At 36.4% G+C, this 21,229-nt stretch overlaps 1 protein-coding gene and 1 long non-coding RNA gene across 5 annotated transcripts in view; one reads left to right on the top strand and one right to left on the bottom strand.

The window, feature by feature from the left end:
- Window positions 1–21,229, top strand: part of SH3TC1 (SH3 domain and tetratricopeptide repeats 1) — a 32,326-nt gene that overhangs the window by 9,360 nt on the left and 1,737 nt on the right. For 2 of the 3 annotated variants that reach the window (XM_085578501.1, XM_085578500.1), the window contains exons 3-16: window positions 2,264–2,338; window positions 4,520–4,647; window positions 7,101–7,206; window positions 7,406–7,549; window positions 8,226–8,400; window positions 8,711–8,784; window positions 9,596–9,791; window positions 10,764–10,891; window positions 13,495–13,536; window positions 15,120–16,805; window positions 17,173–17,353; window positions 19,214–19,364; window positions 20,532–20,654; window positions 20,949–21,099. In XM_085578501.1, the coding sequence (XP_085434627.1) occupies window positions 2,264–2,338; window positions 4,520–4,647; window positions 7,101–7,206; window positions 7,406–7,549; window positions 8,226–8,400; window positions 8,711–8,784; window positions 9,596–9,791; window positions 10,764–10,891; window positions 13,495–13,536; window positions 15,120–16,805; window positions 17,173–17,353; window positions 19,214–19,364; window positions 20,532–20,654; window positions 20,949–21,099 (3,360 nt within the window). Of the gene's footprint in view, window positions 1–2,263; window positions 2,339–4,519; window positions 4,648–7,100; window positions 7,207–7,405; window positions 7,550–8,225; window positions 8,405–8,710; window positions 8,785–9,595; window positions 9,792–10,763; window positions 10,892–13,494; window positions 13,537–15,119; window positions 16,806–17,172; window positions 17,354–19,213; window positions 19,365–20,531; window positions 20,655–20,948; window positions 21,100–21,229 lie in introns of all 3 variants that reach the window. The other variant, XM_085578502.1, reaches the window with a different exon arrangement.
- Window positions 4,486–21,229, bottom strand: part of LOC144246208 (uncharacterized) — a 47,947-nt gene continuing 31,203 nt past the window's right edge. Inside the window, exon 3 of one of the 2 annotated variants that reach the window (XR_014955071.1) lies at window positions 4,486–4,608. This is a non-coding gene — a long non-coding RNA (uncharacterized LOC144246208). The remainder of the gene's footprint in view (window positions 4,609–21,229) is intronic. The other variant, XR_014955069.1, reaches the window with a different exon arrangement.

Raw genomic sequence — 21,229 nt, 5'->3', positions numbered from 1 at the left:
AATACATCCTGGTGCCTCTGCTCCTGACTCCTCCTTGTGCTTGAATTACTGTGTTTATTAAATGCTGCAGAAACTGAGAACTCTCATGTGTTTTACACAGAATGACAAAACCCAGATGGATTTCTTTTGAAATACAAAAAGCAGCTATGTCTCCTCCATAGAAATGCTGCATAGATTGGACTATTGAACAATCTACACTGAAATTCACTTGGGGCAGGCAAATGGATTATCTTTTAGTAAGATAGGAGGAGATGAAAATTATCAGAACCAAATATAAGTTCTTTTTCCAGCACTTTTTGCTATATCTGTAAGATTCAGAAGCCAAGTTTCTGTTTTAATAATTTTTAATGTTCCTTTTTCATCAGAGGTGTAGTTCTGCCTTTGTACAAAAGAAAATCTACTTTGTGGAGTAAAATCATGCAAGTCAGAAATGACCTTTTGGGTAGAGGAGTGGAGGGACATAGGTAGATGGCAATGGCCAGGCTCTTAGTTTACAGTAGGCTCAAGAGTGTTCTTATGTGAAAACACTTCCAAAAATCACAAAAAAACCCCTATTTAATTTAGAAGTATATGTCCTGTGACTTGTATAATATCTTTGTTTTCACAACTGCAACACTTCTGACATCAAAGACCAGATGCAAGCATCCCAGGGCAGTATAAAGTTGCTCTTTAGCTTTCCAAGAAGTATCCAACACATTCCACCAAGTAGGAGTTAATATTAAGTTTCTGAACTTAATTCTAATACTTTAAGAAGTTGAAACATATTCGAACTGTATTTATAGCAACTCTTACCCTTTCACTCAAATTTAACAGCAAACTATTATTTTAAATTAAACGGATGAGTAATTCAGTGTAATTCAATGTTTGCTGATAGGCTTTGCCTTTTCCTAAAAGTCACAGAAATGGATATTAATGTCTTTATCATTCAAGGAAATTTATAGTTTTTTAATATCAAAATAATAGTGATAATAGTTCACATATCAAAAACGTATGCTAATTTATTGTTCTTGTCAACTATAAAATTATAATCAAAATAATAACATGCTGTCAAAGCTTTGACACCTTCTTTTTGTAATTGTGACTAAAACCAGAAAAAGCAGAACTACAGGTAAGTCTGGTCCCAGAAAATCTAGGGGACTTAAATTTAGAATGTTTCCTAAACATAGTCAGCCTGCACTGCAGTGAGTTTACTATCAAGTTTCTATTTAAAAACAAACATCATATAGTCCATATTAAGGAAATAAATAAAACACCAGCCCAAATGTTTCTGTCAAACACCCAACCAAAACCCTACAAAACAAAAGTGTTTGGGGATTTCAATTTCTAGTTTGAGTATATGCTAGTAATAGGCATTAAAGATAATGTTTTCTGTGCTTACTTCCTTTCTTTGTGAAGTGGGAAAGACTCTGTTTTATGTATCCTTATTTATTTGCATGACTTTATTAATGTAACATTCATAGATGCACTTGAGGGAAGATGCAAAAGACTTGGAAATGCCCTGCTATATTACAGGGTTTATTCTAAAAGCAAAGCTTCATAGGATAATGTCTTGGGATACATGAAAATTGCCTCAGAAATTTTCTAGTAAAAAGGCAAGATCTATTTCTCTTTTATTCTTAGAAATATGAAGCCTTGTCTTCACTGATACTTGCCCAGGGAGCCTTGAGAAAATGGAAATGGTTGTCTTATCATAAAAATATATCATTCCCCAAAGGACAGGAAGAAATATGGGCTAAAGGCAAAAAGCAGATTAGTATTAATGCAAAACATATCTTATTTGTGGCGTTTTCCTGAAACTTCAAATCACTTGATTATACAGTACCCCCTCGCAAGTATTGCATACACAAATAACAGATAAAGAGTTATTTTTCTCCTTGTATTAACTGGTACAAGGCACAATAGTTTATACCACTAAAGCATCAGTGGGAGCCATTTTTAATATAGGTACAAGGGAAGAGAAAATTAGGTCTGACCCTTGCTCTCTCCCAAATGAGAATTCTGTTTCCTGAGAACCTTTCTTTCCACCAATTCCCCAGCTTGAAATTTCACATCAAAATGATGCAATAAAAATTCAACTTCCCCCTCCAGTCCAGGAGGAAAGAAATATTCTGCAGAAAGGGTAGAAAATAGTTATTCTGTTTTAGAAATTGTCTGATGCATCAAATACTTTGAAAGCATGGTGTATTTTTTTGGGTTTTTTTTTCAGTGTGATTTTTATGACTTAGTAAATGTACATAATAATTCCTTTCATTTATCATAATAGAGTGTTCTCCAAGTGAAAAATGCATGAATGTCAGTTCAAGGACCCTTCCCAATCAGGCAGAGAATTTTCCAACTGGTAAGGCATTTTTTGTCCTGTCCTATCTTTATATTATAATGATTTTCTCACAGCTTACTTTTTCTTTTTGAGACAACTCAACTATGTCAACATTTGCAGTTATCACTCCTGTAAGTTTTATAATGTATTTCATGGCAGCTGTGAAGTGACCAACTTATACACAAGATTTGTTGAGAATTTCTCACAAAAAGGTGGAGCAACTGCTATAAAAAGCAGAAATAATTTATGTACTATAATAAACTGGTTACAAAAAAAGAGAAGCAAATAAAAAGTTCATAGCTTATTTTACATATGCCTTTCGATCCTTCAAATGTCTTATCTTTTGAAGTTTGTGGCCTTTCCAAGTATCTATTTTTTATTGTTTTAATGCTGTATTTTCAGTAAAGTGTCAATTGAGTGCAGTTCTTCAGTAAGTGGGTTCAGCAGGCTTCACCTCTGGAGGGCTCATGGCAGGCAGTGTGTATTGAGAGTCTTGGCACATTTCCCTTCTTGTGCCATCAAAAGCAGCACTGAGCTGTTCCCTGCTCTCTGGCTTGACCTGACAAATCACCAGTGGCAGGCAGCCTTCCCCAGGCATATGGTTATTTCTAGTCAAATTATTTGTGCTTTGTATACCTGCTTGTCTTGCTGTGCACAGAATTTAGGTTCTTTGTAACTGGAGGTATGAGTCTGGGCTCACAGAAGTAGACAGGAGGTTATGATGGGGTTTTACATTTCATCTCTATAAGGCATTATTACAGGAGTTTTTTGGCAGAAGTAGCTGAATTTCTGTTGTTTTAAGTCAATTTAATAATTATTTCATTAACATTAACTTTCTATAAAAGTTAGATTGTGTGTCTGCCATTATATATTTACCTCAGAACAAGTTTGAATAAAATGTACTTATACATTGTACTTATACATTTTTAAGTCAGTCTTCTCTTGTGCCAGTATGTTGTATGTTTTCAGGTAAAATGAAAAGGTCAGTAATTCTACTCTGGGAGAGATCTAACAACATTCAGAAACTCTATTTTGTGTTCTTCCTGCTAACAACTGATTATATGACCACAGCTTAAAGGGAGAGGCCTTGTAATTCAGTAACACAGGTTTATATTTCTGAGCCACCCTCCTTGACCTTAAAGTAATGAGTAATTTCTGCAAGTCATGGTAAAACTCCTGGAGATATGCATAGGAAGCCCTCTGAAAACAGACCAAGATACAGAATATTAGGCCAGAATGTGAAAACCATTTATTTTGTCAGATTAAAATGTGAAACTCAGAGGAGGTGGAATATTTTAGTATGCACAACAGTACCATATTGCTGGAAGTGTGTCCTATTTACATACTTTGCAATTGGAATTCCTCCTGACTGGGTATTATTGGCTTATATGTGCCCATCTGGGTGTCTGAAAATGTATGATTTACTGTTATTGAGAAAAATTAACAAATTAATGTGGAATAAAAGCAGCTTTATCAAACGTACTCTTTATATGAGAGAAGCTGGCTGGAGCTGTACCCTTAGCTGTTGTAAAAGCTTCTCATAAACAGATGCCAAGAGCTTGCCAATAGGTATCTAGCTGCTTTCAGATGTGCTGGGAAAATCATCTAAGTGAGCTTTTAGTTGGACCATTTAACTTGGTTAACCAACCAAGCTTAATTGAGAATCAGCTTTTACAACATTTGATTTATAAAAGCTTTCTGAAGCAGTGGGGTGACATGTCAGATAGCCATGAATTTAAGATTAGTATGAAGGGTTGTAACATGCTGAACTATTCTTCAGGGTTTTGTTTTTTTTTTTTTTGGGTTTTTTTTTTTTTGGTTGTTTTTTTTTTTTTCGTTATGCCACGATCTGTTTGCTTTGATTTTTGATAGGTGTGGAATATTTGGAAATCTGGACATGTTTGCAATGCCCAGAAATGTCTAAATTGACAAATTATCAATCTACTTGCTTTTTTCTTCTTTTTTTTTCTTCTCCATCCATAAGTATCAGTTGTCTCTCAAAACTGTTTCATGCTAGGTTCCTATGTCTACAGGATAACAAAAATTGTAAAAGAAACATGCAGTAGATCAGTGTTCTGTGTGCCTGTCTCTGAAGCTGAAAAAATATATCTTAATGTATAATCTATGATTTTGAGGCATGTTCTGGTTATCCAAAGCTGATTCACAAACCTTGTAGTACTGAAAATGGATGTCTTCCTCCAGATATCTCCTTGAAGTTAACAATGGTAAAAAGAAAGAGTGGATGTCCTGATCCCAGGCTCCAAAGACAGCTCAGAGGGCAGCTCCGTCTCCTGGAAAATGACAACAAGGAGGTGATGACTGTCTTCAGTGTAAGTCAATTGCTTGGAAATTGTTTTATTTATTCAGATAATATCCCCTGTGCTACTGAAATAGTCTGCAAGATATTTAGGTCCTATTTCCATCTATATGCTGGGTGCTTGAATTTGAGTAACCAGTAACCCCTAAAAACATTTAGGCGCTTTAGAAATATTGAATTATAGAAAAAGACTGGAGAACGAAATTGATATAAAATAAATAAACCCACCTTAATGAGTAATTGAATGAGTTTATTTAAAATTTTTTCTGCATTCATTTACATCAAGGAAAATAATGGGGCTTTGATTTATTTTAATTTGTCCTTGTATTGACCTATCACTTCAGCTTCTAGACACCTGGAGTCATTTTGCATGCTCATTTCCTGGGAAGCTCACTGCTAAGCCAAAGAGGAAGTCTGAAAGAGAACAGGCTAAGCATTGAACTTCCTAGGGCTAAGAGGCCATAACTTTAAATAGCATACAATTGTTGGCCAAATTTTATTACTCAATTTTTTTTTTTTTTTTTTTTTGTATATCAGAAACCTGTCCTCTACAAGTGATGTTTACTTTGCAGAAACGTTAGTCTCCTCCTTGGTCTTGAAAAAAAAAAAAAAAAAGACACCATCCAACCTCTGGTGTGTCTTTTGGTTTTTTTTTGGTCTGTGCCATGGATTCCAGCCTTCTTCACTAGCAAGCCAAATGACTGGAAGCTTAGTTATGGTTTTGACTAATACAGACACATGTTTCTACACCATTTTCCATTCATGTGTTGTGACCACCCCACAACAAGGCTGCTGACTCTGTGCAAAGTCTGTACTTCTGCTTCTCTGCTCTGGATTGTGTTTAGAGGGAGAGGGAGGAAGGAAAATGGGATTGGGAGAAAAAGAAAAAGAGTAAACAAATGGACTAGATTTGTGGCCTTATTAGAAACAGACTGGAAAAGGCTTTGAAGGAGACAAGACAGATAATGTTAAGTTTCGATAGAATGTTGTTTTGATATTCAGCAGTGCATGAAGCCCCTGAGGCTGACATACTTTAGCATGTGTTGGCAATTTATTAATAGATTTCAGGCTCTCATTAATATGTAATCTGGTATAGAAAGGTGCATGCAGACGATCAAAGCAGTGATGAGACATGCCTGCTGAAGAAGTCTAGGTTGGACTTTTATATTTTAATGTGTTCAGATTGTGTGAATTTAAAATATGGATGTTAAACAGAATTAATTCAGGGATTATTAAAATTGTGCTGTAGCAGTCATAAAATGAATCAGCTCCATCTCTACTCATATTATAGAAAAGGTGTGAGGGACAATTTCCTCCCTGCTACCTTGAATTAGAATAAATTTCTTAACCAGTCCTTCAATTTTTTCAAGCTGCACTTCCATTTTAATGTGACAGGAGTAAGGGTACAGTAGCATCATACCTGTTAGATTTAAGTTTGATTTATTTTCTGAGATAGTGATCCAGATAGTTGTCTTATAAATTACACAGCTCTTTGTATTTTCCTGAAAGGCAATAATCAGCATCACTGGGGAGCCCTGTTTTTAAGCTACAAAATGGAGTGCAACCAGACTCTATAATACCCCTCTCTGTCTGGAATCCATCAAAAAGTGCTCTCCTTTCACTTATTTGAAGGTTTATGTAGTTGTTCCTTTTAGAATTTCTGGAATAACTTAAATTCCATCATTACCATTTACAGTGGTTATTTTTTATCTTTGTTAGAAGTGTAATTTAATGCTATTCTAGCAATGTGAACCAGTACAAATGAGGATAAAAAAAATCTTACTGCATTAAAAAAAAAAAAAACAAAACCCCAAAACACTTCAGTATATTTGTTCTAACCAAAGAAGAGTGAACTTGGAAATAATTATTCAATATCTCTTCTGGATAATGACTATACCAGGAAGTTGGTTCAAAGTTGTATCAAAGAAGCTGCATTTTTGTGTGTGTACAGAGCTCTGAGGGTAATCTACATCAGGAAGTTTTAAAACGGAAGCATTTACACCAGTCAAGTGAGAAATTCCAAGTTATGAAAACCCCTAAACTAGCTCCTTTCAACTATTTAATATTCATTCCCACATGTCTTGCAAAGGCAGTTCCCAAGCTGTAAACCACTCTGTGCAGAAGATATTCTTGGAAAGAACTACTATGTACTTACCTATAGATATACATTTGACTATGGTTATGCATATGACTATACATAGACATTTCTGAACTAGACAAACCTCACTCAGTGTGGTCTTTATTTCCTCTGTAAATTAAGCTCACTGAGACTTGGCAGTACAGCTGCTAAGAAAGAGTCAGATTAAAATTTGGTTAAAGAACAGATATCTCATACAGATAAAATTTTGGGTTCTTATTTTTTTAAATCCTTCTTAATGAATAGTATTTTAGCCTAAGTGTTACCTAGTGAGAAATCCTGCTTAAATCTGGTGTAATTGTAATTAAAGTATTTGTTTTGATTTTTAGGAGCTTTCTGCCAGACTCCTGTCTATTCACAGTGATCAAGATTTAATAGTGGTAACATTTAAAACTTTTGAAGAAATATGGAAGTTTCTAACCTACCACTCACTGGGTAAAGTTGTTTTACCATATAATAGTTCAGTGTCAATTTGTATTCAATTGCACATAATTTCTGGGAACTTGATGAATTTTGTGATTTATACACTGTGCATTAAGTAATAATGGAGTAATCTCTAACTCTCTGAAAGTTTGTATTTTTGCGTAATACTGTAAAATGGCAAAGAAAACAAATTGGATTTTCTTTTTCCTAGGTTTTATAAATCATTGCATGGAGAATTTATTTCTAGACCAGTCTTTTTGGCTATACTCCCAAGAGGAGGAAGATACAGGCATTGAAGTCTGTATAAATGAAAAATCATTACATTTGATGTACAGAAGTCTGCTAGTACAGGAAGGTAAGAAAGACTGTACATGCTAAGGCTAGGTTCAGGGAAGCATCTTTATTTAAAATCCCCAAATCAGACATTATGACCTATTTAAATACTTAATGAGTTGAAGTTTAAATTTACTCACTCCAAATACACATTGTAAAGAGAAGAAAGGAGCAAACACAGATTAGGTTCAGTGAGATTATGAAGGGATTGATGAAGGGATTGAAGAAATTCATGTGCAGCTGGTGCATAAATGGATACCAAAGGATTAGGGAGTGATGTACATTCCAACTTGCTTAATATTATTGCAGTTTCTGGAGATGTGCAGGAGGTGGTTTATAAACAGTTACAAGGCTCACATGCTTCTCCTACACAGCATCACCTGCTGGTACTGCCAGAGACAGGATATCAGGATAGGTGGATGATTTGTTTCTGCAACAGAAATATGCAGAATTGCAGCAGAGGTCTCTGTGCATCATTGAGACATGATCTCTGTTTTTGTTTTTTTTTTTTTTCCCTGCTGAAGGACACACTAGACAGAAATGTATGAATATCTGACAATCAGCAAGAAAATTCTTGACAAAGATCAGATTTTCAATTTCTAAATGAATATTACTGATGTTCTTGAAGTCAGTTTCATGGCTTATATGACACTAAAATGTTACATAAAATGACACCTGCTCAACTGCTTTTGTTTTAGGATCTTTTTTTGTTTTATATCCTGATAATACAATACAAAAGATGATGGTTATAGACAATGAAACAGCTTATTTTGAGACTGGGGCTTTTACTGAAGAAGTAACAGGTGGATCTGTGGATAGTGACATGCCCATGAAGTCTAATGCTTCCCTGGAGCCATTGGAGCCTTTCCATCAGTAGGTACCTGACTCTACCTGCCTATTCCATATATTCCATACATCTGATTCATATACACACCTCAGCTTAGAGATGCCTCTACCTGGGGCAGGGAAGAACAGCGTGACTTTCTTGGTTTGTTTTCCTGAAGTAGCAGTACTTTTACTACTAATATAAATGTGTCTGAAGCGTATGGGCCGAGCTGAAATTGAAAGCTAATTGTGGGAGGGACACATCAGCTTTCCTGTGTATTTTGAATATGACTGTTACTGTCATGACATTTGCTGAAGTGTTCTATACACTAATTTCAATTTCTTTTTCTGCTTTCAGGTGGTTTCTTAAAGGGTATTCTAATCCCATTGATTTTTCATATAAAAATGAATCTAAATTGATCAGAAAAGTTGGTAAGAAACTTCATTCAAACATCAACATTAGAATAACCCCAAACTTTATGCTTTTGCTAGAAGTCTCTAAAAAGTTCAATAACAATTAGAGTAGGGGAACAGCTTTCAAAATTAGTTTGCAGTAAAATTAGTGAGACTATAAATTTGTCTAAGATTAAACTCGAAAGAGTCAAACTCCAAAGTCTTTTCTTTCTCCTTTTTCCTCCTAAATAGTATAGAAGGTAGAACACAGTGACCGAGTTGAGGATGCCTCAGAAAATGCACCAATGTAACTGTAAATCTTTGATATGTGTGGTACTTTTTCTCATACTGACAGAGAAATAAAGGTTACACAGATGGTTTGAGGTTAGAGAGTAAATATGGCTTATTTTCTTCCATGATTTCAGTTTTAATACTGTACTGACTGGTATATACCCATATCTATCCCATAGGGATCATTTTAATTGGTTCAAAATTGGTTCAAGTGCTTTACTCCAGCCCGAGTTAAGAGCCCTTTGTAAGAGGGGAACTAAGGACTTAAAACACTTCCTTTTGCTGCTCCAGTATGAAATCTGGTAGAATTGAGATAATATCTTAGGCTTTTCTTTATAATGGCTGGGAAATGAAGATTTTTATGCTATTTATAGATCTAATCATCAAACCAAACCAATGAGGTTGGGATGCTTTAAATCTTGTCACAGCAGATATTCAACTCACTGGTTCCAGGAATGTCTTTTGTTAAATATATTCTGCTGACTTGCTGTTCTATTAAGTGTATTTCTATTGTTAAATTACTTTGTCTGCAAATATTATTTATCTCCTTATTACATAGCAATGGGATCCTGTCTAGCTGTGATGAATTATGAGAGTATTGTGTCAGAAGAACTGAGTTTCCAGGAAGGGGACAAAATTGAGATCCTTGGCTACTTCATTGAATGCATGGAATGGTTTCTTGGAAGACATGTGTTTACTGGCCAAATAGGTTTTGTAAAGACAGGACATGTTCAACTGGACTTATCTAGAAATATGTGAGTGATACATATTTATATTTCATAAGCAAAAAGAACATAGTCTCCTAGTCTCAGCTTTGAAATGCTGAACATTAAATTCAGGGTGCGATTTTGATTTTTTTTTTTTTTTTTTTTTTTTTTTTTTTTGTGTGGGTTTTGTGGTTTTTTTTCCTTTGGTGATTTTTTTTGTTTGCTTGGTTTTGGGTTTTTTTGTTGTTTTAATGTGAATTGTCATATCAGTCAAAACTACAAAGCAGTTGGAATATGAAGTCTCCTAAATACTGCAAGATATTATTATTCTGTAGCTGAGTTTCTTCCTGGGAAAAGAGGTTGCTGGACTTATTACATTGGTTCACTTTGTATTCTTTGGCTCACACAATCCAAGCAGCTTTGCCCTTGCAGAAGTTTCTCTTGCTGGTCTCTCAAGATCTGTGTTAAAGCATCCCTGTTCTGTTTTTTATTTTTAGTACCCTCAGTTATATGGCTTAACTTGCTTCTAATGGGACCTTTGCAAACAGCTGCTAATAATGCACACTGGTGTTTAAAAAGGGTATATTTCATCATGCATTGGCACCATGTAAATAGGCTGCTCTTATTAATATGCCTGAACTGTTTGCATGCTGAAACAAGGAACTCTTAAATGCTGCTTGCAGGTCCATTTCATATGTAACTTAAAGCTTATATTAGAAAATCAGTACCATAAAGTCCTTCAAGACTCATGCTTCTAATAAATACTCTCATTAAATGCTATCCAATGACACTGACATAAAGTTTACTCTGATATAGCAGAAACTGTTAGTTGTAAGCATAGTTACTATCAGTTTATGTGCATATTTTATAAATTGACTGAAACAAATTTTGAACAGAGCACAACCTATAATGTAAAGATTGTATTGACTTCTCTAACAAGTTCACATGTGACTGATGCAGTGAGCTCCTTCAGCCAAATCTGCTTTCAGGCACCTTCAAAGTTACTCCTTTCCTTGCTAGACCACAAGATCTGGATTTTCTTGAGGCAGAAGAGCTATCTTTTTTTTCAAAAGAAAAGAATTTGGAAGAAGTAGTACATTTGTTGAAACAAACCTCCATCACAGATGTTTGCTCTGTGTACAGAATAGGTAAGTATGAGTTTTACTCCTTTTTATTGCACAAGATGTATGTGTAGTTCCTATACCCCGTTACAAAATTAATTTTTCAATGATACCCCAGCATTTACACCTATTTTGAAATATCTTGGTAATCAATTGGATCTTTGATATGGCATGTAAAAATCCTTTATATCAATTTTGCTATATTTCTGCTGTTTCAAGGCGTTTTCCAGCAGAGGGTTTGTAAATATTTTGTCTTTTTTTCTTTTTCCTGAGTGAATTTAAACAGGCTTTTAAAAACTCTTATTATGCTGCACAGATCTCCAGGCTTTTACATGTCTGAATTGCAAATTATAATTTCACATGGCTGCATTATAAAAACCAGTATGTACACCAAAACACTGCTGGCTTTTCATCCTTGGAAAGGTAGCACAGCATAATAATTATTGACAGCTAATGCAAACACACACCACTTCATGCTTGATTCAATTTTCAAAGGTACAGAAAAGTAGCAAAATTGAGGCATAGTAACATAATCTCTGATACAGCTCTTATTTCTCTGTGCTGTGCATAAGCAATTGGGGTAACTGGGGTTTCACCTCCATAGACTTATTGTCAGGCAGGGTGATGTAATGATGCTTTCTGAAGATCAACCTAGAAAGAACATAGACTAGATGGAGCTAAAGAATAAATCGGGTATTTATTAGGAGACCTCACAGATCTACCTTGGGCAGCACAAGAGTCCAGCCAGGACTACACCCAAGATGAACCCAAAATGGTCACAAAATGGATGACCAGACATGGGGTCTCACACTTTTATAAGTTTTGGTCCATTAGCACATTGGAGCTAATTGCCCAATTACAACTCCAGCCCATGAAGTCCTATCCTTCTTGTTCTTCTCTCTTCAGTCCACGTTGTTTATGCTCTTGGGCCTGAGACCTGGATCTGTCCTTGGTCCTCAGCTAGAGAAATAATTTGTATCCCTACTCCGTGAAGAGAGCTTACTATCATCTAACAAGAATCCCAGACCCAGACACTAAAGCAGTACAGAATCTGAAAAATATAAAAGCCTGAGCCATCAGTAATAGTCTTGCTGAACTGAGGAGAGGCAGTGGTTTCTTATTCTACCACAGGCTGCTAGTGCTGCACGTGCTTGTGCAACATCTAAGGACGTTTTCTCTCCATTAGAGCCATCCTGAGAGACAGTCCTGTAGGCTCCAGGTTGAAAGGAGCCACTGTAGGTTGGAGGCAGGCATGTTGGTTTAATTCTGCAAATCAGAGTGTGAGTGTGAACAATAACTAGGGTGTGTCAGACCTGCCCTGGCAATGTGCAAAATGCCTCCACATCTCACCTGCTGTGCCCTAATGAGAAGCTTGGGAACAAAAGCTCAAACCTTTAAGGTACTAAACCATGTCATAGGCTTAATGGACATACTGCTATTTTTGCTGTTGCACATTTTTCACTCTATCTCCTCCCTGATCTTTTTAAGTACCACCTTCTTTTGCATCTTCCCAAGCTCATAGTACCATCTTCACCACTTTTCTCTTAAACAGCTCTATTGATTGATTCTCTTCACTCAATTTATCCAGAGCAAGCACTTTTAATATTCACTTGATATTATGTTATGCGATCTGACTAAATGGATTTTCAATTCTTCCATCTACATCAATCTAGTGAGAAGTATTTACTTATGAGCACTTCCCTGATTAAATATTTAGAGTATTAAGTTACAACTACTGTAAACATCTGTGGCTTTCATCCACCAAAGTCAGAAAAGCATTTATAAAAAGGACTTCCAGAAGCAAACAGTCAGTGAGACGTCATTCTCAAAGACTAGTAGATTTCCACCAGCTTAAACAGAGCTTAAATAGGTCTGTGAGCCTCTGCTTTTGTATATATCCTTCAAGCCCTCAGTACTCTATTGCATAAAATGTATGAAAGATAGTGAAAATATTCCTGAAATTAGTATGACAACTGAAATGCCTTGAGAATTATCTGCTACACAAAATAGTAATTCTTAAATGCTCTATAGATGTGCTATGTTTAAATGTAAAGCTAGATCTATAGCTATAATGTCTATAGAATTAAGCTCAATTTTTTTAAAAGAAGAGGTATTTTTTTCATCCACCTGCTATTGAACTGACTTCAAAAGTCTGACATTTATCTACACAAACAACCCTAAATAATTTCCCTTCCCACCTCTCTCCCCATTACCCTGGGAGTAATACTAAAGATATGAAGGGTTCCTTGCTACCTCTTTTTAGGAGTGGGTTGTGGAGAATGGTCATATCTCTGCTGCCCACTTGTATTTTAATGCAGCAGAAACGCCTCCCTCCTGCAGGACAGGTTGGCTTTAATTCTGACTGTGATGTGCTCCCCAGCTTATTGAGCAGAGGTAGCTACTTGATGATAGCCTTGCAGAAGCAGTGAATTGTGTCAGCAGAAGGGTAAGTCCCTGTTAGCTATGGGTCAGACTTGGAATATTTCTTTTCTTCTAAATTTCCAGGGTGTATCAAATTCTTATGACTTACAGAATTATAAACAGAGCCTTATTTTAGGAGATTTGAAACTGATAAATGACCAAGATACTATGATTTTTTTCTAATATGATTTTTTTTTTCTTTCTTACAGATGTATTAGAAGAACCTGAATTTCAGAAAGCTCATGAATGTGGTAATAGTTCATACACATACAGTTTTTACATAAAATGAATGAGACTTCTGATATTTTTGGTGTCTTTGTCAGCTATTCTCCTTCTAATGTCTCTTCACATGCTAATTTTCTTTGCTCATTGTTTGCTTTCTGAGATTATGCTTTAACCCCTTCTTGATAGGTTTTCTGTATGACATTGTGGGTTTTCACTGATATCAAGTGTCTTTCTTGGGAGTTCCTATCCAGCTAAAAATTCTATGACTTCCCTTTCACTGATGTTACACACATTCACCACTTCCCAGCCCCTCCACATTGATTATCAAGGCAAAATACTGCTTATGGGGCACCTGACAACTGCTGAGTTTGAATTCCAGCAGATTTTTTTTTGTCTGCTAGAAAACTTTGTCCCAGAAATAGATTTCCCAAAGGAGATATTTTGTCGAGAATGCAGAATTATTTCCCTTTGGCATTTGTTGCTAAGCTGTCACTATCATTACTCATACTGTACAACATTTTCCTAAACAACAATTTTTACATTTATGATTCTGCCGCAGTTTCAGAAATGAGATTCTAAGGGAATTGAACTCTAAATCTGTAATTTCAACAAGCTCCTGTTGATCTGCAGCTGTAAACTTAAGGACTGACTATGACTGTATACTTCATCCCAAATCCCTGCCCTATTAAATGGGCTAGAAAACAGTGGGAGGATTAAGACTTGATGGCATATCTGCCTTTATTATATTTGTAAGGTATTCAACAATGTTGTCACTAGGAGAATTTAGATCAATGGCCACATCAGTTGCCACAAATTGGTAATTTTGTGAAAGATAATCTGTGCCAGCAGAGAATCGGGGTTGATATTGACTGATAGAACAAATTCTGTTACACAATACACAGGCCTGGCTGGCTAAGACAGGAGAACAGAAACTTTGCAGGCAGCCCCAAGTACCATGTGAGACTGAACCAGCTCAAAGAGCACAGTCCTACCCCTGCCCTGGCTGACCTGCCCGAGCAGGCTGTCAGGACATAGACATACCTTACTCCACTTGAATGCTTAAATTCCCATTTCCCTCATACTATAAGTTCTATAAGTTCAACTATGCCCTGAACCCTGGCCCTTTATCCACTTCAGACCTTGGATCTTCCTAGATTCCCTTCTGCTTACCAGCTAGTCTGAACTGTATTTTTTGGCAGGTCTCTTGTTCATGTACACATGGAGAGAACAGAGAATATACACTGACTGTACTTCCTGAGTATACACAGACAAAAGGCAGTTTTAAGTGAATTAATGCTGGACTTCAGTTGGATTAGTGTTGGATCAGGCCCAGGGCCTGGCTAGACAAGTGTACTGATCACTAACCTGCTTACATGTGGCAAATTCTGTTTTTTCTCACTCCTCCAGTCTCCCACACTTCTTAATCCTCCTTGCTATCTTTTTACACCTTTGGTTTGTCTCCTAGACATTCTGTTAAGAAATCATGGTATGTTTACATAATGTTTTCTCAACAGCATTTTCACTGACAAATGTTTTAGTTGGCCTATCAAAGGCCTTTGTGTGCATGCATACAGGAAGTTGTGATCTGTATTTTATTTTTTTATTTCAGAAATTGCATGCTCACCTTCTAGTCCAGGATCCACTAGCAAGAATGGCAAGATAGAAGAATTGCTGAAGAACTTCAAGAATTTGGAGGCCAGTCAAGCTGAAGAGCCAACTCCTGAAGGGAAGGAATCTGCTATCTCTTCAAAGACTGAAATATTTCCTCTACCTGAAGGGCCTTGTTTCCACATATGTCAAGAAGATATTCAAGCATCTGACATCTTTGAGCCATTGTTACTCTTCTTAAATAGGAAAGAGTATGAGAGCAGCTTCAAATGTCTGTATAATTTCTCTAATTCATTTACAAATAGCATGTTTTATGGATTTTCTGAAGAAGAAGAACTGGTTAATTTTTTAAGATTAGCAAGGGAAGCAGCAAAGAAAGCAGGTCTGTCCTGGGCACTAGCAAGGCTGTGTTTTCTCTTAGGCAGGCTCAGTGTCAAAAAGCTGAAGTTTTCCCAAGCTCGTGTGTATTTTGAGGAAGCATTGAGAGCAGTAGCTGGAGGGTTTAATGATTTGTACTTTGTAATTGCTCTTTATACAAATCTAACAGTCATCTACTTGACCCAGAAAAACCAAGAAAAGTGTACTCATATTTTTGACAAGGCTGCATCTCTTCTCATGGGAATTCCCAACTACATTTGCAGTGCTGACCTGGAGTCAGATATACTGAAGTATGCTCTGAAGAGGACAATTTTGAGCCAGAATAGACACGCAGAGGCAAGGGCATGCTTTCTGCTGGCAAAACATTACAATGTACGCAAACAACACCAAGAGGCACTGCCATTCTTGGAAAGGTTTCAGCTGTTGCTCAATGACCTGGGTTTACAAAACAATTTATCCAACAACTGTTACTTCAAACTGGCAGAGTCCTACCACGAAAAGTGTTTGCCACATATTGTGTTAAGTTGCATAAAGGTGACCTCTCCCCAGAGCTCCAGTACCTTAATGGATTCCCTGAAAAGGATTGATTTAGTTATCAAAAATGCTCCCAAACTATATGGCCTGAGAAAACTCAGACAAATATTCCCATCCCAAATTGCACCTTACCTCATACAGGCACTTTCTTCTGTCTTTACTGATGAGGAGGAAGGACTGTGCAGCATTATCTATCTCAGCTTAGCAAAGCTGTACAGCCACCACAAACAGTATGGAAAAGCCATTGCTTACATGATGAAAGCACTGGACTCTGCTTCTGCTAAGCCAGAGGAAACTATCAACTATTTGGCTTTACTAGCTTGGCTTCACATTCTTTACAAGCAATATGAAGTGGCTTTAGGTATTTTAAATGCTGTTGTAGGCTCTGCATGGAGCAGTCCTCAGCAACTTGGCATCGCTCATAACATGCTTGCCATTGCTTTGAAAAGGACAAACAACACAAAAGAAGCTGCTGAGAGCTACTACAAGGCACTGTGTCTTTCAGAAGAGACTGAGATAATCCACAACCAAGCCATAGCCCTGGCTAATTTTGGGGCACTCTGCCTGCATGTAGCAGCCAGCAAGCTGGCAGAACATTATTTTATCAGAGCAGTCAAGCTATTCTCCAAGCTTCCAATTATGGACTGTGGTCAAGATTTTATCCAAGTCCTCCTTCAGCTGGGATGTTATTATGTTGGTGGAACTGAAAGGGAGAAAGGAAGGTTTTACTATGAATGGGCTTTCTTAGTTGCAATGGAGATAAGTCATCTGGAGAGTAAGTATGTCATTTATAAGTCACCAAATGTACCCTGTTTGGGAGTGTTAATTAGACAAATATGTCACATCTGTACTTAGAAGATGCATGTATTACTTTGTAATTCTTCCAAGCATGATTGGGGCAGCTAATATAGCTAAGGTGACTCTGTTACTGCTTTATTTTGGAAATTAAATATGAAGCAAGCCATAGCCTTTGTTAATTTAGGGAGTGAATGAAGTGGTAGTGGGATATTCTTGTTATGATTTATATATTTTCACTGTCTGAGCTGTAATTTGTGAAACAGTGAAAATGAATAATTTTGAAATGAATTAACTTTAATTTTAAAACAGCAATTCATGTTTTTATTTCCAATCTATTCTGCTAGGTCAACTACAAGCAATTAAACTGCTGTGTCAGTTCTACAGTACAGTTGCTCCCAATGAGACTCAGTGTGTCATCTACAATGAATATCAACTATCTTTAGCCAGAAAGATGTCCAACAAGGTTCTGGAGGGACAAATTTTGGAAACCATTAGTCAGCTCTATTTGTCTTTAGGAACACAAAGGTAAGACATGCTGAATAATGACTTTTCTTTCATTCTGATTTTAACGTTTCCATCCTGCAAAGGATCTCAATTTTTGTGCAAAAGCTGAATATGGCTGATTTTTTTTTTCTCTCTGCTTTGGTAATATACTTTATCAGAATTGAAGAGTCCAGTCCTAATGCATAATTTTCTTATTTCTTTTTAAGTAACTGTAATCTCTCAAGGGAGACAAGATGTTCTGCAGGGATTAGCACTAATTCAAAAACCAATTTATTTTAAAATCTGTGTAAATACATTTTAAACCTATTATATGTTATGCAGCTCTTGATTGCTATATCAGGTGATTTGTTTTCAAAGATTTTTGCAAGACTTTTTTTTAAGGCACTAAAGGACATATTCCAAAGAGGTCAGGCATTAAATTGCTTCTATGTAAGTGTTTCTCTTAGAGGAAGAGCTTTTTTCAAAACTTACATAAGTACAAAGCCAAACTGGATAGTTTTCCTCTTCTGCAATTTCTATACTGCTCTTATTTTTCAAATACCAATTTTTTGCTCTATCCATTGAAATAACAAACTGCACAACTTAAGTTATAGTACTAAGTCCTGAGGAAACTTAGTTTTCTCTAAGAATGTTTAAAGTATTTTTTAAGGCTGCTTTGTCTGAATTTTTTTTTTTATTGCTGTACTTCAAGGAATTACTTTAGATTCAGATATTTTCAAGCTTGCCTTAGTAAGGATGCAAAAAATATTCTCAGTCCTGGAAAGAGAACAGATGCCTATTTTAGCTTTAAGCACCTGTAGTCTGAGCATCTAACATGCTTAGCAGGTCACCCAATTAATTTTGCTTTGTTAGGCCTTTTAATTATATAGTTGGTGACCATCCTTTGCAGAGACTGAAGACAAAGGAATTGGTTAAGATTTCAAGCTGCTTGGAATTTGCAGGAAGACTTTACTGGCTGGAGAAGCTGCTGCTTTGTGCTTGTAGTAGATGGAATTTGTAAATCCCAGCAGCCTGGCTCCCAGATGTTGACTGTATAACCTTAGCATGCCAGCAGATAATAGCACAAACTCAGTGTGGTATTAGACCACAGTATCAGTATTCTTTGTGTTGGCTGTCCTGAGTAACAAACTCAGCTCTTCCAACACCACAACTGTGCAGGGCATGTTCTATTTTAATATATTTGTGTCTTGTGCTCATAAGAAAATGCATTGGGTCAAGGTGATGGGAGTCTAGAGAAAGATGGAGAAAGATTTAAGACATCTAGGGTTTCTATGTCTGGTATAAAGCACCACAAGATCAATAAACCTGGTAATTTATGTTCTAGAAATGATCATGAGATGTCCCATTCCACTGCCCTACCACTCTGCTCCCAGTTTCTCCCTTTTTTTCCAAAAATTGCTAATTAGTCTCAACTGCACTTAAGTCTATTACTAACTATACTTAAGTACAGATTATTTAAAAAAAATAAATGTGATTTCTTTGGCATTTTTAGGAAAATCCATAAATTATAGAAGAGTTAAAGATGAGGAAAGACTTTTCTACTTCTCACAAGTTTGAGGTAGAGCAAGGACACATATAAACCATCTTGAAATAATATTACAGGAAAAAGTTTATGCATAACACAATATAACAATTTATATATCATTATATAAAACATATTTGTATAATATATTAAAATATAATAAGTAACAATCTAACAGGAAATGTGGATGGAACAAAAGAGGAAAAAGAAGAGTTCTGTAGTTACTAGGGTAATATAGTGAGAAATTATAGTTGCCCTAAAGGGAAACAGAATGTCTTACAGCAACATTTCTTGCTACGAAGAAACCTATTTGCAATTCTGAAAAACCCTTCTGTGATTAGCACTTTTTCCTGTTTCAGGGCCTACAGGTCAGCTCTGGAATATACCAAAAGAAGCCTTGGAATATTTATAGATCTCCAGAAAAAAGAGAAGGAGGCATATGCTTGGCTCCGGGCAGGAAAGATATATTATGTTCTGAGGCAGAACGAGCTTGTGGATCTTTATATTCAGGTACATTGTCAACACTTACAGGCATGCACATGGTATCAGTGTTGTGCAGATGGCATGGTAAGAGTAATTAGATATAAAAATTCCATACATTTTGTCAATTGATGTTCTGATCACTTAGTGCCAGCATTCATGTAATGCTCAGCAGGTGAAGGGAAAGGCTCAGCATTTTCCACTGCTAATCCATTTTAATCTGTCTCTTGATTTTGGAAGGATTTTGGGCAGTGACCTTTCTTAGTTGCTGCTAATTCTGTGTGTTCCTTCAACACCATTTACCAGCTCTACAGCACCACAGCAATTATATGACACAGGCATGCTACGTGCTGCTGGGTGACAGAGAACAATCACCTTAGCACTCTGGCTTGTGGGCCAAATTCCCAGGAAAACAGAGTTATCTTCTTTAAGAAGCACTTCCACAGCATCTGCATTTTTCCTTCTGTGACCATGCCTCATATGACATGGAGCCAGCTGGAGCTGCTGTTGTCTTTTCACATGTGGGAAGAGAGTCACATGTCTTGCACACCTCTGTGCTCAAGTAGAAAGAAGGACTTGCATTAACTGAATGCAATTTGAGAACTAAAGAAGACAAAGCCAGAGCAGGATTTTTAACCTTGCCTAATGTAAAAGGCACATTTTAATTATTATTTTCTCTGTCAATAACTGAAGATCCTGGTATTCTTGCTTTGCATGCTCTGTCATTAAACCCTTTTTGCTAACAAGACATGTATTTATCCATGAGAACAGAAGAGTAGATCTGCATTTAGTTACAGAATTCAGTTCACAGGCTTTTAAATCTGCAGTTAGTAATATCTAACTTGCAGTTTGAATTTATTTCCATGATATGTTTGATCTAATTCAAATTTACTATGTGGCAGCTATCAAATACACTGTTTTTAGAATGTCATGTGCTGACAAAGACAACAGGATACTATTGACAGAAAAAGGTAACCAGGTTTTTGTTTCTTCTTCAGCACCTGCCACTGGCTTGTTCAAAGATAGGGTACCAAAAAGGAGCGTGTTCAAATCAAATATAGCCTTTTTCATCATTATAATAGGAGAGAAAATAAAAAGATCTTTTTAAAATTGCTAATACTTATGATTTTTTCTAACCATTGAGTAAACGAGATTTAATTTCTTTCTTTCCTTCCCCACTCCTTTTTTACTTTTCAGGTTGCTCAGGATGCTGCTCTTTGCACAGGAGATCCAAATCTAGGAATGGAATTGTTTGAAGCTGCTGGAGACATATTTTTCAATGGTACTTGGGAAAAGGAGAAAGCAGTGACTTTCTACAGGGTTTGTGCAGTTTTTCTGCTGCATTGATAGTTATGTAACTACTACCATAGCTGGTATTCTACAAATGCTGAACCAAAAGCTGAACCTCTCAGAAAAATTTTATAACCTAGTGCAGCTGAGTACTTGTCATGCTGTTAGTAGATATCACTAGTTTCAAATCCACTTCTGGCTGCAAGAACTGTTCTAAGCAAAGAGCAAAATGAAACCAGAAATTACTTGATTTGACATAAATGAGAGCCTGTCAGTGCATATCTTGTGGTTCAGCCATACCCAAGCTGCTGTTGTGTGTTTCAGGACAGGGCTCTCCCGCTTGCTCTTCAGACTGGCAACAAAACCACTGAACTCAGATTATGCAATAAATTGGTGGAATTGCTGATGAATCTGAAGGCTTATGAGGAAAGTCTGGAATATGCAAGAGTAGCTCTCATCCTCAGTGTAAAATTGGGTAAGAACAATTTCCATTGTAGCTGAATGAGTGATACCTCTAAAAATACAAAAGAACTCTAAAGTTTTCTTCCCTTGTTCAGTCATCTCTTGTCAGGATTTCATAACACTACTATAATTGCTATTTTTCG

This window comes from Lonchura striata, chromosome 4 (genome assembly GCF_050655825.1).
Source record: "Lonchura striata isolate lonStrDom1 chromosome 4, ASM5065582v1, whole genome shotgun sequence".
NCBI classification, from domain to species: Eukaryota; Metazoa; Chordata; class Aves; order Passeriformes; family Estrildidae; genus Lonchura; species Lonchura striata.
The sequence above is the reverse complement of the archived record's forward strand: the minus strand, read 5'-3'. Positions and strand labels throughout refer to the sequence as shown.